Source organism: Solanum stenotomum, unplaced genomic scaffold (assembly GCF_019186545.1).
Source record: "Solanum stenotomum isolate F172 unplaced genomic scaffold, ASM1918654v1 scaffold3800, whole genome shotgun sequence".
Lineage (NCBI taxonomy): Eukaryota > Viridiplantae > Streptophyta > Magnoliopsida > Solanales > Solanaceae > Solanum > Solanum stenotomum.
Genome location: NW_026034708.1, coordinates 57,528 through 71,950, shown reverse-complemented (window position 1 = coordinate 71,950; position 14,423 = coordinate 57,528). Strand labels below are relative to the sequence as shown.

General features: G+C 33.9%; 2 protein-coding genes across 2 annotated transcripts in view; both read right to left on the bottom strand.

The window, feature by feature from the left end:
• Positions 1-5,326: 5,326 nt before the first annotated feature.
• On the bottom strand, positions 5,327-9,703 carry LOC125852646 (probable LRR receptor-like serine/threonine-protein kinase At3g47570). Its single transcript, XM_049532367.1, has 4 exons — positions 9,019-9,703; positions 8,835-8,906; positions 5,777-7,921; positions 5,327-5,682 (listed from the first exon to the last, which is right to left on the bottom strand). The coding sequence occupies exons 1-4, from the start codon at positions 9,701-9,703 to the stop codon at positions 5,327-5,329; spliced, it is 3,258 nt and encodes a 1,085-aa protein (XP_049388324.1).
• A 3,354-nt stretch (positions 9,704-13,057) lies between these two features.
• LOC125852645 (probable LRR receptor-like serine/threonine-protein kinase At3g47570) overlaps positions 13,058-14,423 on the bottom strand; it is a 7,654-nt gene continuing 6,288 nt past the window's right edge. Inside the window, exons 3-4 of the mRNA XM_049532366.1 lie at positions 13,508-14,395; positions 13,058-13,413 (exon numbers count right to left, since the gene is read on the bottom strand). Of these exons, the coding sequence (XP_049388323.1) occupies positions 13,058-13,413; positions 13,508-14,395 (1,244 nt within the window). The remainder of the gene's footprint in view (positions 13,414-13,507; positions 14,396-14,423) is intronic.

The window sequence follows — 14,423 nt, the reverse complement described above, 5'->3', positions numbered from 1 at the left end:
TAGGCCATTTCACTACCATTTCACTAAGTTTGCTGGCATATTTGAGCTTTTTTTGAATGTTCAATATTACAAGTTACAATCTTAAGAGGTGTCAAAAAGAAACTGAAAAATCAAATCATCAATAATGTCTACATATTGCCTTTGCAGAATAGTGCAAGTAGATATTTTTCTCTCTAGTATACGTAAGATGAAGGTAATGGATCTGAAATAACATAGCAGGATAAAGGTTATTCAATAGCTTATCGTTCTATCACCATCCTTATAGAGGCAACTTGTTAGATCCAAGTTTAGCCAGTGTATTTATGGTATATGTAAAGTCAAACTCTATAACATGTAGGCCATATGTACTTCAACTCAATATATAAGTTCTACTCAGGTGGAAATTAGATGGAGGCCATTAAAAATTGACAGTGATAGAGCAAATTGATAAAGTCTTAATTAATTTTGTCTAAAGTCCTGATGACACAATCTGATTATTTGTGAAATTATTGAAGTGCAGTGGTTATAATCTCATAACTAAGCTGACTAGAAATTCTGAACTCTACATAAAGTCTGTTGTTAGGCCAATAATAACGGTTTTCTAAGAAAAGAGAAGTTCAAGTTGGGAATGACTTTTTGCGATATTACAGGACAAACCAAGTTAATTAATACCTGTATCGGTGATGAAAGTCGTAGCTACTCAAACTGGAGTTGGTATTTAGAGGATGTGTCAATGTCTTTGTAGATATGCAGTTTGTCATCTTAAACAACAACTTGTAGACAAGAATGAATTATAATTGTGCAATAGTCAAAACTCTAACTGAAAATAAAAAATTGTAGAATTAGCTGCCAATTATACCAAACACCATCCCTAAATGCAGTTCCAAATATCTCTCTTATTATATAAAAATAAATATTTGTACCTTTTAAACAAATCTGAAACTTTAAAATGGGTATTTGCTACTATTTCTATGAACTTGACTTAACAGTTAGCAGCTTAGCATATATTGCAGAATGCATAGTTTGTAGAGGCAGAAATTAAAGTAAAACGCAGGAATTACCTCAATGGCGATCACGCAGGGATGTTTATTTGAGATCGTAACTCTGAAAATTTGTAGCTATTGTACCGCCGATAAGACAGTATACAATCCCTTTTTTGACCCGCCCATGGCAGTGCACAGTGCACCGCAATGCCCAATTCTAGTGGGTTTGACATCACAGATTCCCAATTTACATAGTTTCAAAAACCCAGCAGATTCTACCAACAGAGGAGAGACGATTTTTACTTGAAAAATGGATCCAATTTGACTTGAAAATGGGTCAAATTTGAGGATTGATCTCCTCAACTTGGGTTGTTCACGGGTTGATTTGGATCGGTTATTGGTCAAATCAAAATCAAACCAACTTAATCCGTTTTAAAATTATCAAAACCAAACCAAACCAAATATAATATACATGGATCGGTTTGGTGGTTATCGGTTTCGATTTGGTTTGGTTCGGTTATTCAGTTATTAACCATATACAAAAATAAAAGAAACAATTTATTCAAAATGTCAAAAAAGTGACAACAATCCATTCAAAACAAAAAATAGTTAAAATGACTTAAATTACCGAACTTTCGATAACTAAATTTACTATCAATAAAACTTTAAAATTCACTATATTGGCCTAGAAGGAAGATGCAATAACATTTTCAATCTAACATAGAATTGTCGTAGACACTTATATACATGAAGTTAATAAGATAAATATTTTCACCTTGGACATTCTTGCTTTCAATAAATAAGTATAAAGAAATTTTAATGAAAACATATATAAGGTCTTCAAAATTGTTTATAAAACAATATATTAAGTATGTTTATTAATAAAATATATGTATATAATTTATCGGTTCGGTTCGGTTATTTTTTTTGATTTTTTCGAATAAAACCATAACCAAACCAAATACTACCGGTTTTCAAAAATCTAAAACTAAACCAAACCAAACCCAAATAAAATCGGTTTTATTTTATCAGTTTGGTTTGATTTTTCGATTTGGATCGGTTTTTATCCAAACCGTGAACAACCCTATCCTCAACTCTTAAATTGAGCTAAGATTCAATTATGTTTAAAGAATTTAATTTTCCGTTATAAGATCTTGATTAATTTTCACCTCAATAGTCAATACGAATGACTCTTGAGGTGAAGGTCGGTGAAAAATTTATTTTTTAAAACTTTTTCTTAGGTTGAATTAAGTAAGAATAGGATTATAGGTTGGTTGACCATATGAGCTTTCATCTTGATGACTGAGGATTAATTTGATATATTTTGTGCGGTAACATCCATGTGCACATGATATGCATTGTGTTATAAGATAGATATATACACAATATACTATATACTATGTTATAAACTAGTTATCTATACAATATACTTGATGTCCAAGTATATAGTCCCTTTGAATTGATTTAAAAAAAATTATTTTAAATCAAAAATTGAAAAGTCAAATTTAAAGAACTTTTAAGTTAAATGAGAGTGACCCTACTTTTGATTTTAATTTTTTTTTAATTTTTTAAAACTTATTTTTAACCTTGTTAAATACTTTCAAAAGCTAAAAATGACTTGAAAATAAAAATTTTAATCAATCCAAATAGGCTCATATACATCTACATATATCCCTATTTATGTAACAAAGTAAAAAGACAAGAACAAATGAAAAAGAAAAAATAATACAGTTGTTATTTCTTCTCATCAATATTTCTTCTTAATTGTAGTACATTATCTATATATTAGCATACACGTCAAATTTTAATATTTTCCCATTTAAAAAACTTTTTAAGTCAACAAACGTGACATGAATTGACAACCCCGCGCACGGGAAGGGTGGGTAAAATATAACACTGATGGAGCATCCAGGGCAAAGCTCTTATGCCTACTGTTTGAGAAACGAGAACGGGGATTTGATTTTTGCAGAAGGGGCTAGTATAGAAAATACTACGAAAACTGTGGTGGAAGCTAGAGCTATTCTAGAAGCAAGTAAACACTGCAAGCATTCAAATTACAATCGGATTATCATACAGTCAGATTCTATGCTAATGTGCAAAGTGCTAGGAGGGCAGTGGGATAATCAGAGACATGGTGGAGGAGATCAAGGAAATAATGGTCAATAAACAACACACTTTTCAGCACATGAGAGAAGGAAATCAACTTGCAGACTACATAGCAAATCAGGCAATAGAGCAGGGAAAATGCATTTATACAGAAATTCAAGAGCCTTGAAGCAAAAGGAAGAAAGATTTTGAATAGTGATAAGCTACAGAGTCCATATTTCAGAGTAACACCAAGAAGGGATAAGGGGGGAGGATTGGCTACAACATAGTTTGATTTTCACATTTACTACATATACAAAATATATTCAGTGAAGTCTACAAAGTTGAATGTGTTTACACAGTAAAGCAATACACTCACACTGGAAAGAGATCCACAAGCAAATTTCATGAGCAGATGCCGCAATTGTACCAGCGTACATAACTGCATATCAGAACCAACCAAAATGGTGAAACGCAATCTATCATAAATAGGAATACTCACAGGTGATACCCACAACATGAGGAGATAGAAGGTGGGTTTTGACCAAAGGAGTAACATTTTTTTCAGGTGTCAAGGTTTTCTGGAGAAATGAAGTTGAAGAGGCGGTGGATTAGGAAACATTAGTGTATAGGGAAAGATGTGTTTTATTTTTTTGTTTTACATAGGGAAAGGGTTGGTCTTTGGCAACTCTTTCTTTAATGTATTGTTCCCTGCTTCTATTAATAATAATAAAAAGCCCCAAAATTTGATTAGAAAAAAAAAAAAAAAACCGCGCGCGGGGAGGGTGGAGTGGAGGGAGGACTAGAGTGTCAACAGAGAGTGTAAATATGTAAAATCGAGAGAGATCAGATCAAATTGAATATGGAAGAAGAAGAGGAGGTGATGGCGCTCACAACTTGTAGAGATCGACGGAGCTTTCATGTCCGTACCAATTCAGTATTGCGAAAAAACAAAGGTTTTTTCTCTATCAATAACTTCGAATGATATGTTAGGTTTCATCTTTCTAACCAGAATGCCTTTTCTGGTTCTACGCTTTCAAATTACCGGAATCCTCTGTATTGTTCTGGTTTAGATTTTAGGATTTTGCTTAAATTTCTCAAAAAATCACTCAATTATGTGAAATTACTAACTTTAATTGTGTTTGTATCAGCAAAAATATGATGATGAGCTTTGAGAATTTCCACCGAACACAAATTTTCTTGTTACTAATCAGTAATTTATCTTAAAACTCATGTCAAGTCATATTTTTGGTGATTGGAAGGCTAAAGTGACGTTGTAAGAGGAAACTCATAGGTAGAGTGACTTTGTTGATACGAAAATAACTTAAGTGACCTTACTAAGTAATTTCACATACTTGAGTGAGAAATTTACTCTACTTGAGTGAGAAATTTACTCTGGATTAAGATTCTGTATGATCATGGAGTGTTTTCGATTAGAGACACTCTATTTGTGCTTTAAATACATTTCTGTTATATTTAGGTGATCAAAGGAGTTATGTGCAATGCATTGATGAGAATAGTGGCAAAAGTTCATGTTTGTTACTTTTGTGTTTTACATGTCCAAGGGGCTTGAAAATGTTGTTGCCATATTGTTTCACTAGCACCATTAGTCAGTATTAGATGACCTTTCTAAGGGTAACCTGAAAACAGAATGAAGCACTTAGCATTACCGACTAAGCTTTGGAAGGTATATTAAGACTGGTGGAGGCAATCGAGGTATTGAATTCTGCTATAGGTCTCAGCAAATCTTCATGGTTTATTATCAAGCACTAACTTGATTCTCATTTACCGACGATTCAAGGTTATTATTAGGAATTAGGAAAGTCTAGGTGAGACCAGGAAAGAGGTGTCAGAAATGCAATGACTAAGAAATATCATGTGATTTAGTGATCTGCTTATTCAAATTCTATGTTTAGTTTATTTTCATTTCATAATTATCATGTCACATTGTGATCTTACTTATTTAAGTTCTAAGTTCACATTTTTTGTATAAATATCTGACTAAGCATAAATTTTACCAAGTTCAGAAAAAAAGCAGTGAGACTATGATAAGTCTTCGATGATAACATTTTATTGATTGATGCTTCATCAGAAGGAAAAAAAAAAACAAGAAGAAAAATGATATACCTACATAAAGAATTATTGCTTATAGAGAAGAACAAACACCAAATGAACTTTCTAAAATAATTGAAACGGAATATTTTCAATCTCTTAGTTCCATGTACTAGCCCAACTTTTTGTGCCCGTGAACAAATGTGACAAATCCACCATAGATCCATTTAGTTTGTCACAGCATTCTGCAGAAATTGAGTTAGGATCTTCTTGAGTCGCAGAGTAATATCTTCCATGCAGATTCTCTCTTCCGGCAAATCATTTGTGCATTCAAGAGCTAATTCCATGATTGATTTGAAGCATCTCTCTTTAGAAGTAAAATTTTCTTCGTCCAGTGAAAATAGATTAATGTCCACTACATCCACCAATTGGTTTGGAAATGATTGGCATATCCATCTTTTCATGGTGAAGTCTCCAACGAATAGATCATCCACAGGGCTCTTTCTTGTAAAAGTCTCCATTAACAAAATACCAAAGCTATAAACATCTCCCTTGGTTGATACTTTGCCTTCTGACCCATACTCTGCAAAAAAAAAAAAAAAAAGAATCACTCGATCATTAATGAAAATAATTAACGTCATTTAAAATCTTCAAATGAACTTGGTAATAACATTTACCTGGTGCCATGTAGCCAATAGTACCCAAGGTCTTGGTATGTGCTATTAGAGTCTCAGATGTTAGAAGTTTGGATATCCCAAAGTCACTCACTTTTGCCACCATATCTCCATCCAAAAGTATGTTACTTGGTTTCAAATCACAATGGACGACTATAAACAAATGACCTCCATGTAAATACTCCACAGCAGAAGCCACATCAATCATCACCTTTAGTCTTTGAGTTATATCCAAAAATTTGTCAGTAGAGTGAAGCCAACATTCGAGGTTTTCATTGGGCATGTACTCTAGCACCAACACTTTATAATCAAAATTGGCACAACTACTTATCACCTTAACAAGGTTTCTGTGTCGAATGCTACGTAAAACTTGACACTCCACTTCGAAACTCCTAAATGCATGTTGCAGTTCTGTATTGAATACCTTTATTGCCACAACCATTCCATCTGCTAGTGTCCCTTTGTACACCAAACCAAGGCTCCCCCTTCCAATCAAGTTTGCTTCATCAAAGTTGTTTGTCCCTTGAGAAATATCATAGTACGAAATCCTCTTATGTACCTGACCAAATGTATCAACTAGAGGAAGTTCCGTACTCCTTTTTCGGCATTTCAGAAACCAAATGATGAAAATGGTTGTGACTACAACTCCTGAGGAAACTGATGCAAGAACAGAAGTTAAGACTCTACTCTTTCTTTTTCTTTCAAGACTTGAGACTCTGCATTGCATCACATGGAAGCGTGATGATCCACATAATGCAGGGTTACCCATGAATGATTCAGCTGTAAAATTTACGAATGGCCCTCCATCTGGAATTTCACCCATGAGCCCATTGAGCGAGACATTGAAATACATGAGATGTTCAAGATTCCTCAAGGACTTGGGGATCATGCCTGTTAGATTGTTGCTAGATAGATCCAAATATTCCAATGAAACCAAATCTTCAAGTAGTTCAGGTATAGGACCATCTAACATATTCTTTGACAATGAAAGGCTAACCAAGTTTTGTAGTTGGCCAATCGTACTAGGTATCTGACCAGAGAACTGATTGCCAGATAAATCTAACATCTGCAAACTCCTTGTGTTTCCCATTTCTACTGCAAGAGATCCATTCAGCAAATTGGAGGACAAATCGATAACTGAAAGATCTTTGTTTCTCCAAAAACTTGATGGAATATGGGAAATTAGTGCATTGGAATCTAAGTAGAGTTCTCTTAAAGAAGAAATATTTCCAAAGCAACTTGGTATTTCCCCAGAAAGTTGATTTTTGCCCAAGATAACTTGGTACAAGCTTTCCATGTTACACAAGCTAGTTGGTATAATTCCATCTAAATTGTTTATCTGCAGGTAAACCTTTTGCAAATTCTTCAAGTTCCCCAAATCTGGAGGAATAGAACCTATAAGCTTATTCTCTCCCAAGCTTAACCACTCCAGGTTCCTAAAGTTACTGATGTTAGTTGGTATTTTTCCTGTGATACCACTATCAGTGGCAATGAAATATTCAAGGGAAAAGGACCAGTTGCCTGATCCTAAGGACTTTGGAAGACTTCCATTAAATTGGTTACCTCCTATTTGAACTGTCTTCAAATACTTGCAATTAGATAATGATGTAAGAAAACTTAACTCGCCCGTAGATGGATCATTCGTCAATTGATTAGATTGCAAGCTGATGAATTGAAGCTGTTGTAGCTTTTCAAGATTCATAGGTACAGGTCCACTAAACAGATTGCGACCAAAATCAAGCTGGATAAGCTTGGTGGAATTCACAATGGAAGTAGGAATCAGCCCGGTAAATTGGTTGTTCCCAAAATAGAGGCCGACAAGATTTGGAAGGGTATGGCCTATGTTTGAGGGAAGTGTTCCCGAGAGCCCATTTCCTACAAATGAAATCATTTCTAGTCCAGAAATGTTGTACATAGGCCCTGGAACTTCACCCGATAATCTGTTTTGACCAAGAAACAATCCTTTCAAATTTACAAGATGTTTAAATTCTTGTGGAATGCCACCATGTAGACTGTTCTGACCTAGGTCTATCACCTCTAGATTTGACAAATTTCCCATAGATGGTGGAATAATTCCCACCAAATTGTTCCGTGGTAGACTTAATCTTCGAATTGCTGATAGGTTATCAATTTCACTTGGGATATGTCCTGTAAAATATATATTAAATTGTGTGGTTACAACACTAAAACATACAATATTGTGTAAGAGGATTAGAATCACGGATAGTTCGGCAATCCTTGTATTCTGTTTCAACGTCCTCCTGAAGACGAACAATAACAAGCCTAGGAAAGGTTTTCTGTTAATTAGGGCATTTAAATTTCAAATATTGGCAAAATGAGAACTATTCATTTACTTCTGCTATTCTTGTTTCCTCTTTTCTTATATGGTAACTGAAGAAAGGAAACTTAAACTATTTGATCGTCAGTCAATTATCTATATTAAGATGGATGTGTGAGTCACTTGAGATGAGACATTAGAAACTACCATGGTTAGCAATTGGTTAAGTAGCTCTGAGATAGTTCAGTCTTACATTGATCTCTAGATGCACTGGCCTGCAGGTATGAAACTATAAATGGTGATTGGATTTGTTTCAAAAAGGAACAAGGTAGATCTAAAATCACATGGGAGGAAGTTGAAAGAAAGTCCAACTATATGTTAGAATCCATTTTGACTCAGCGAAATGTAGAGCAAAATGGAATAGTAAGATCCATAAAGGTGATACCAACTAGTTGATATTAAAGCATAATCATGTTGGTACCTCCAACTTACTCAATGTTCGCTAGGATGCTTTTAATCTTGTTAGATATTTGTATGTTAACAAAAAATATAGAGAAATTTTAATGTTAGAAAACTTAAATTATTGAACCTTGGACTGAGATGGGGACTAAATGGATTAACGCGGATAATGAGGATTCATATAGTTGACACAAACTAGCATTGAGCCAATGTAGTAGTAGTCATTGTTGTTTGAAAATGAATAACAAAGACCTATATGAACATTTTTTGCTACTACTACAATTTCTAATTAACTAGAAATTATTAGACTTAGAACCAAGATACCTGTTATGTTATTCCATCCAAGATATAATTCTCGAAGCTTTGTCAAATTCCACATGTCTCTTGGCAAACTTCCTGTTAATACATATATGAACACAATCAGATAGCATCATAACATTGTAGAAGGATTAAATGATTCTGAATCAAGTATATATAGTCCAAGAATTGAATTAACATTACTAATTACCTGTGAGCTGATTATATGACAAGGAAAGGTAAATAAGTTGTGTGCATTGATTCAGCCCACTTGGGATTTGGCCTGCTAATTGATTTTTTGAGAGAAATAAACCTTGCAGATTTGGAAGCCTAGTACAAAATCCCCTTGGGATATTCCCACTAATCCGATTAAATCCCAAATCAATGATCTTTAAGGAAGACACATTGGAAATGGAAAATGGAACATTTCCAAATAGATCATTATCAGAAAGATCAAGAAGTTGAAGCCTTGTGAGAAATCCAAGGCTTTCTGGGATTTGACCAGTGAGATTATTCATTTGCAAAGACAAGAAGTTTAAACGCCTCAGACTCCCGATTTCATCGGGGATTTGGCCGTGGAAACTGTTGTTTGCAACATCCAACTTGTTAAGGAAGGAGAGGTTCCCAATTTCTTTTGCTATTGAACCTCTAAATCCAAAGCTTGTGAGGACTAATGATGTCACTCTTTGATGCTTTTTACTGCAAGATATGCCTATCCAATTGCAAATGTGAGTTCCTTTTGTCCAGTTTTTTGACAATATTCCATTGGGGTCTGAAGTTATCTGTGCTTTGAAAGCTAAAAGAGAAGCCTCATCAGTTGAAATGTTCGATGCATTTGTAACTGAGAGGTACATTAACAAAACTAGGAATGCTATAATTATAGTCCTGGAAACCATTTTGTGCAACTTCTCTAGCAGCTATATATTTGTGTAGGGAATTAGGAAGTATCTGAGTTTTTCTTTTTCAAATGCCATCTATATATACTGTGTATACTTCTAATATATACGTAATATGTTTGAAACATTCTCTTCTTCTTCTTTTTGTATGTTGCTGAACTTGACTGCAATTCATTGCTCAAGGGAAACCATTGGTTGTGGAATTCTGTAGTGATAATTAAATATAATTTACTTGGATTTATATGCCTTGTATATTCATGATTCAAGAAAAGAATAAAATCAAATCACGACTAAATTGTTGTAGTTTAGGCTATAGTATAATGTCATCATTCAAATGTACATAACCTCCGCCGAATAGATGTTTGACCAAAGAATGTCAAATCGGCGAATCTAACATATAATGTACGGCTCACGTGAATTCAATAGCTTTTGTCTAAACCTTTTATATGTATTAAGAATTCGCTAACTTGAATATGCGTCTGATTAAGTGAGATTCTTGCTTTTCTCATGAATTATTAAGAACATTCGTAACCAGAGGAATGGTAAAAAGGGAGTCAGTTTGACTTGAACTCAAGACTGTTTCTTAATTTGACAAAAAATATGTAATGATCAGAAACTTGAATTAGTAAATTGCATGGCATCAGTGTACACGAGGAAGAATCATTCAAAGATACTTTTGTGAGTATATAAGTTAGTTTGGTATGCACTCTATTCTTTAGAGAACATTTAATCAAATAATTTAAGTTATATATATATATATATATATCCATGAGAATCTTGAGAAAGATTTGCTGCATCTCTCTGTTGATGAAACAGAAATTGAAGTTCCCCAATTTTGTATTACTAGACTTATTCTAACTTGTAGCAGAATCTGCAGATAGTCAATAAGTATTGTTTATATAAATTAAAAAAAAAAAAAGTCAAAAGAAATCTGCATTGGATTATGTTACACTTTGAAGGAGTCTCTACCTTTATTCGGAAACTTATAATATGCATGGCTGTTTTTTATCGATACTTTAATTGAATCTATGAAAAAAAAGAAAAGGTATAAGGCATAAGTACCCCTAGATTGTGATCGAAGTTTGGGAGATACACCTTTAACTAAAATAAGGTCCTATTACCTCCTCGAACTTTTTTTTTTTTTTTTGTAATTTTATACACCTTTTGGCTTATGTGGCACATTCCGTGATTCCACATAATTGAGGCGCATAGGAGATGTTTGGATGTCACGTAAGTCAAAAAGGTGTACAAAATTACAAAACAATGGATTCGAGGGATAATAGGACCATAATTTAATTAATGTGCATCTCTAGGATTTGGATCAATCTAGGGGGTACTTGTGCCTTGTTCAAAAAATAAATAAATTCTTGTATAGAAAAAAAATGGAAAGTTATCCATTATTTCAAAAAAATAATTATCGTCTGTTTTCCAATGATATGGTTCGACGGAAAAAGAATGAAATAATTATATTTTATAACACTATATATATTGATTTGTGATAGAAAAATCATTTGTTTCTAGTAGTGTATCATCACAAGTGCATTCGACAGAATTTCATCTTTAATTTTTGTTGGTTATTATAGTTATAAACTCATTAGGAATAATACGATTTTTTTTTTTACATTAGACACTTTTCAAAATTCATCATCAATTCAATTTTGCAAAACGTATGATATCCCATGACAATAGGGACGGTGGGACTAGTGATGCAAACTTACCATTGTCGAAGAGTAGAATGCTAGTATAAATTTTTTATAATGTATAGAAATTTTTGTACAACTTGAATTTTAAAGTTTAAGATTTGTTTAATAATATCATTTTATTCAAAAGTTATTTTAAAATTGGTTATTGATTTATTTAAATTTCTCGTATATAAAGTTCGAATTAAGAATTTGATGCAATTCAATGGTGTGATCTATCAAAAATAAGATTTAGCCGCTATAAGCTCCACGATGGAGCACTCTGGAATCCCTCAAACAGATTCCTCCTATTATTTATCCTAACTCCACCCATTATTAATACAATATAAGAACTAAAAAGATTAGATTTGTCCTTAATACTCTAAAAAAGGTTATATTTACTCAACACTAAAATTTTCAACATACTTATTTTTATCATCCATCTTTTATGTCATATTTACCTTGGATCCGTTCAATTGCCATGTCCCCACCTTAATTCTCCTCCTCGTCTTACTCACCATCACCAAGCCTAATGAGCTAATATAGTTGTCATAATATATAAATATGTTATTTAATTTGGCATCAATGTACGCCGTTTAATAAATAAACATATTTTTTCCTATGTAATGTTTTATATTATAGTTTTGTGTTTTATATGGCGTCCTACATATATTAGGTCGCATAAAACATGCATCTTTACTATTTAATTTTATACAAATTTAAACACGTATTTGTGAGTAAAAGAATATAGATGTCTAAAGCTAAGTTACCGGGGCATATTCATGTATTATGCAGATATAATTTGAGAGTTCATATCCCTGTTTCTTGGGATACATTGACAGCTTCTTTCATCTTATTGAAGCTCTATTGCATTATTCTCAAGCAAATTCCTAAGAGTAGCAGAATCTTGCAAGGAAAAATGTGTTGAATACAGACTATTTGGTTCTAGGAAAATGCGAAAATTTGTAGGAGAAATGTCCATGAAATTCACGAGTAGAGGGAGATTAGGTCAACCAGTACGCTTCTCTGGTTCGACGGTTTCAAATCACAGCAATCCTCTGTATAATTATGGTTCAGATTTTAGGGGTTTTCTCTTACAAAGTCATTTGAGCCTTCCAATCACAATTGACTCTAGTGACTAGTAACAAGTCACTTGTGTTCTGTGGAAATTTACAAAAGATCACCTTCATGCTGGAGACATACTGACGATGGAGATGATCACCTTCATGCCCGGCCCGTGTGTCTCTTAGCCAAATGCTGTGGGAGAGAATGGGATTAATACCGTAAGTATTTTGTGTATTTATACTGCTTTTATCAGTTCATATTTCATAGAAATGCTAGTGTTAATGAAATTGCAAATTATCTTATGTATTGTTTGGTAAGTAGTTTCAGGCTATCCAATTTAGTGATCATTTCTTTCTGGGTTATCTGTTAACAAGATCTCTTTAATCATTCAAGTTTCTGTTTCATTAAAAGCATAATCATATATGGTAAGTTAGGTGCACATTGCGGTTCGATCCCTAGCTACCAAATAGAAAAATCCTAGTATTTAAATGAAGAAGGATAGAGGGGCAGGGCTATCCTTAAATCTGTTAAAGTTCTACGTACTAGCCCAACTATTTGTGCCCGTGAAGAAAAGATGTGACAATTCCACTATAGATTTCAGCACTACCATTTAGTTTGTTACAACATTTTGCAGAAATTGGGTTAGGATCTTCTTGAGTTGCAGAGTAATATCTTCCATGCGAATTCTTTCTTCAGGAAAATCGTTTGTGCATTCAAGAGCTAATTCCATGATTGATTTGAAACATCTTTCTTTAGAAGTAAAATTTTCTTCGTCCAGTGAAAATAGATTAATGTCTACTACATCCACCAATCGGTCTGGTAATGATTGGCATATCCATCTTTTCAAGGTGAAGTCTCCTACGAATAGATCATCCACAGGGCTCTTTCTTGTAAAAGTCTCCATTAACAAAATACCAAAGCTATAAACATCTCCCTTGGTTGATACTTTGCCTTCTGACCCATACTCTGCAAAAAAAAAAGAAAAAAGAATCACACGATCATTAATGAAAATAATTAGCGTCATTTAAAATCTTCAAATGAACTTGATAATAACATTTACCTGGTGCCATGTAACCGATGGTACCCAAAGTCTTGGTATGTGTTATTAGCGTCTCAGCTGTTAGAAGTTTGGATATCCCAAAGTCACTCACTTTTGCCACCATATCTTCATCCAAAAGTATGTTACTTGGTTTCAAATCACAATGGACGACTACAAACAAATGACCTCCATGTAAATACTCCACAGCGGAAGCCACATCAATCATCACCTTTAGTCTTTGAGTTATATCCAAAAATTTGTCAGTAGAGTGAAGCCAACATTCGAGGTTTTCATTGGGCATGTACTCTAGCACCAACACTTTATAATCAAAATTGGCACAACTACTTATCACCTTAACAAGGTTTCTGTGTCGAATGCTACGTAAAACTTGACACTCCACTTCGAAACTTCTAAATGCATGTTGCAGTTCTGTATTGAATACCTTTATTGCCACAACCATTCTATCTGCTAGTGTCCCTTTGTACACCAAACCAAGGCTCCCCCTTCCAATCAAGTTTGCTTCATCAAAGTTGTTTGTCCCTTGAGAAATATCATAGTACGAAATCCTCTTATGTACCTGACCAAATGTATCAACTAGAGGAAGTTCCGTACTCCTTTTTCGGCATTTCAGAAACCAAATGATGAAAATGGTTGTGACTACAACTCCTGAGGAAACTGATGCAAGAACAGAAGTTAAGACTCTACTCTTTCTTTTTCTTTCAAGACTTGTGACTCTGCATTGCATCACATGGAAGCGTGATGATCCACATAATGCAGGGTTACCCATGAATGATTCAGCTGTAAAATTTACGAATGGCCCTCCATCTGGAATTTCACCCATGAGCCCATTGAACGAGACATTGAAATACATGAGATGTTCAAGATTCCTCAAGGACTTGGGGATCATGCCTGATAGATTGTTGCTAGATAGATCCAA

What these genes read in the sequence shown, in the direction of transcription:
- LOC125852646 (XM_049532367.1), bottom strand. Translation starts at nt 9,703, where the DNA reads ATGGTTTCCAGGACTATAATTATAGCATTCCTAGTTTTGTTAATGTAC. An exon ending in GTCATATAATCAGCTCACAG is followed by an intron (nt 8,907 to 9,018) that starts GTAATTAGTAAT and finishes ATGTATTAACAG; the next exon opens with GAAGTTTGCCAAGAGACATG. An exon ending in TATTGGCTACATGGCACCAG is followed by an intron (nt 5,683 to 5,776) that starts GTAAATGTTATT and finishes TTTTTTTTGCAG; the next exon opens with AGTATGGGTCAGAAGGCAAA.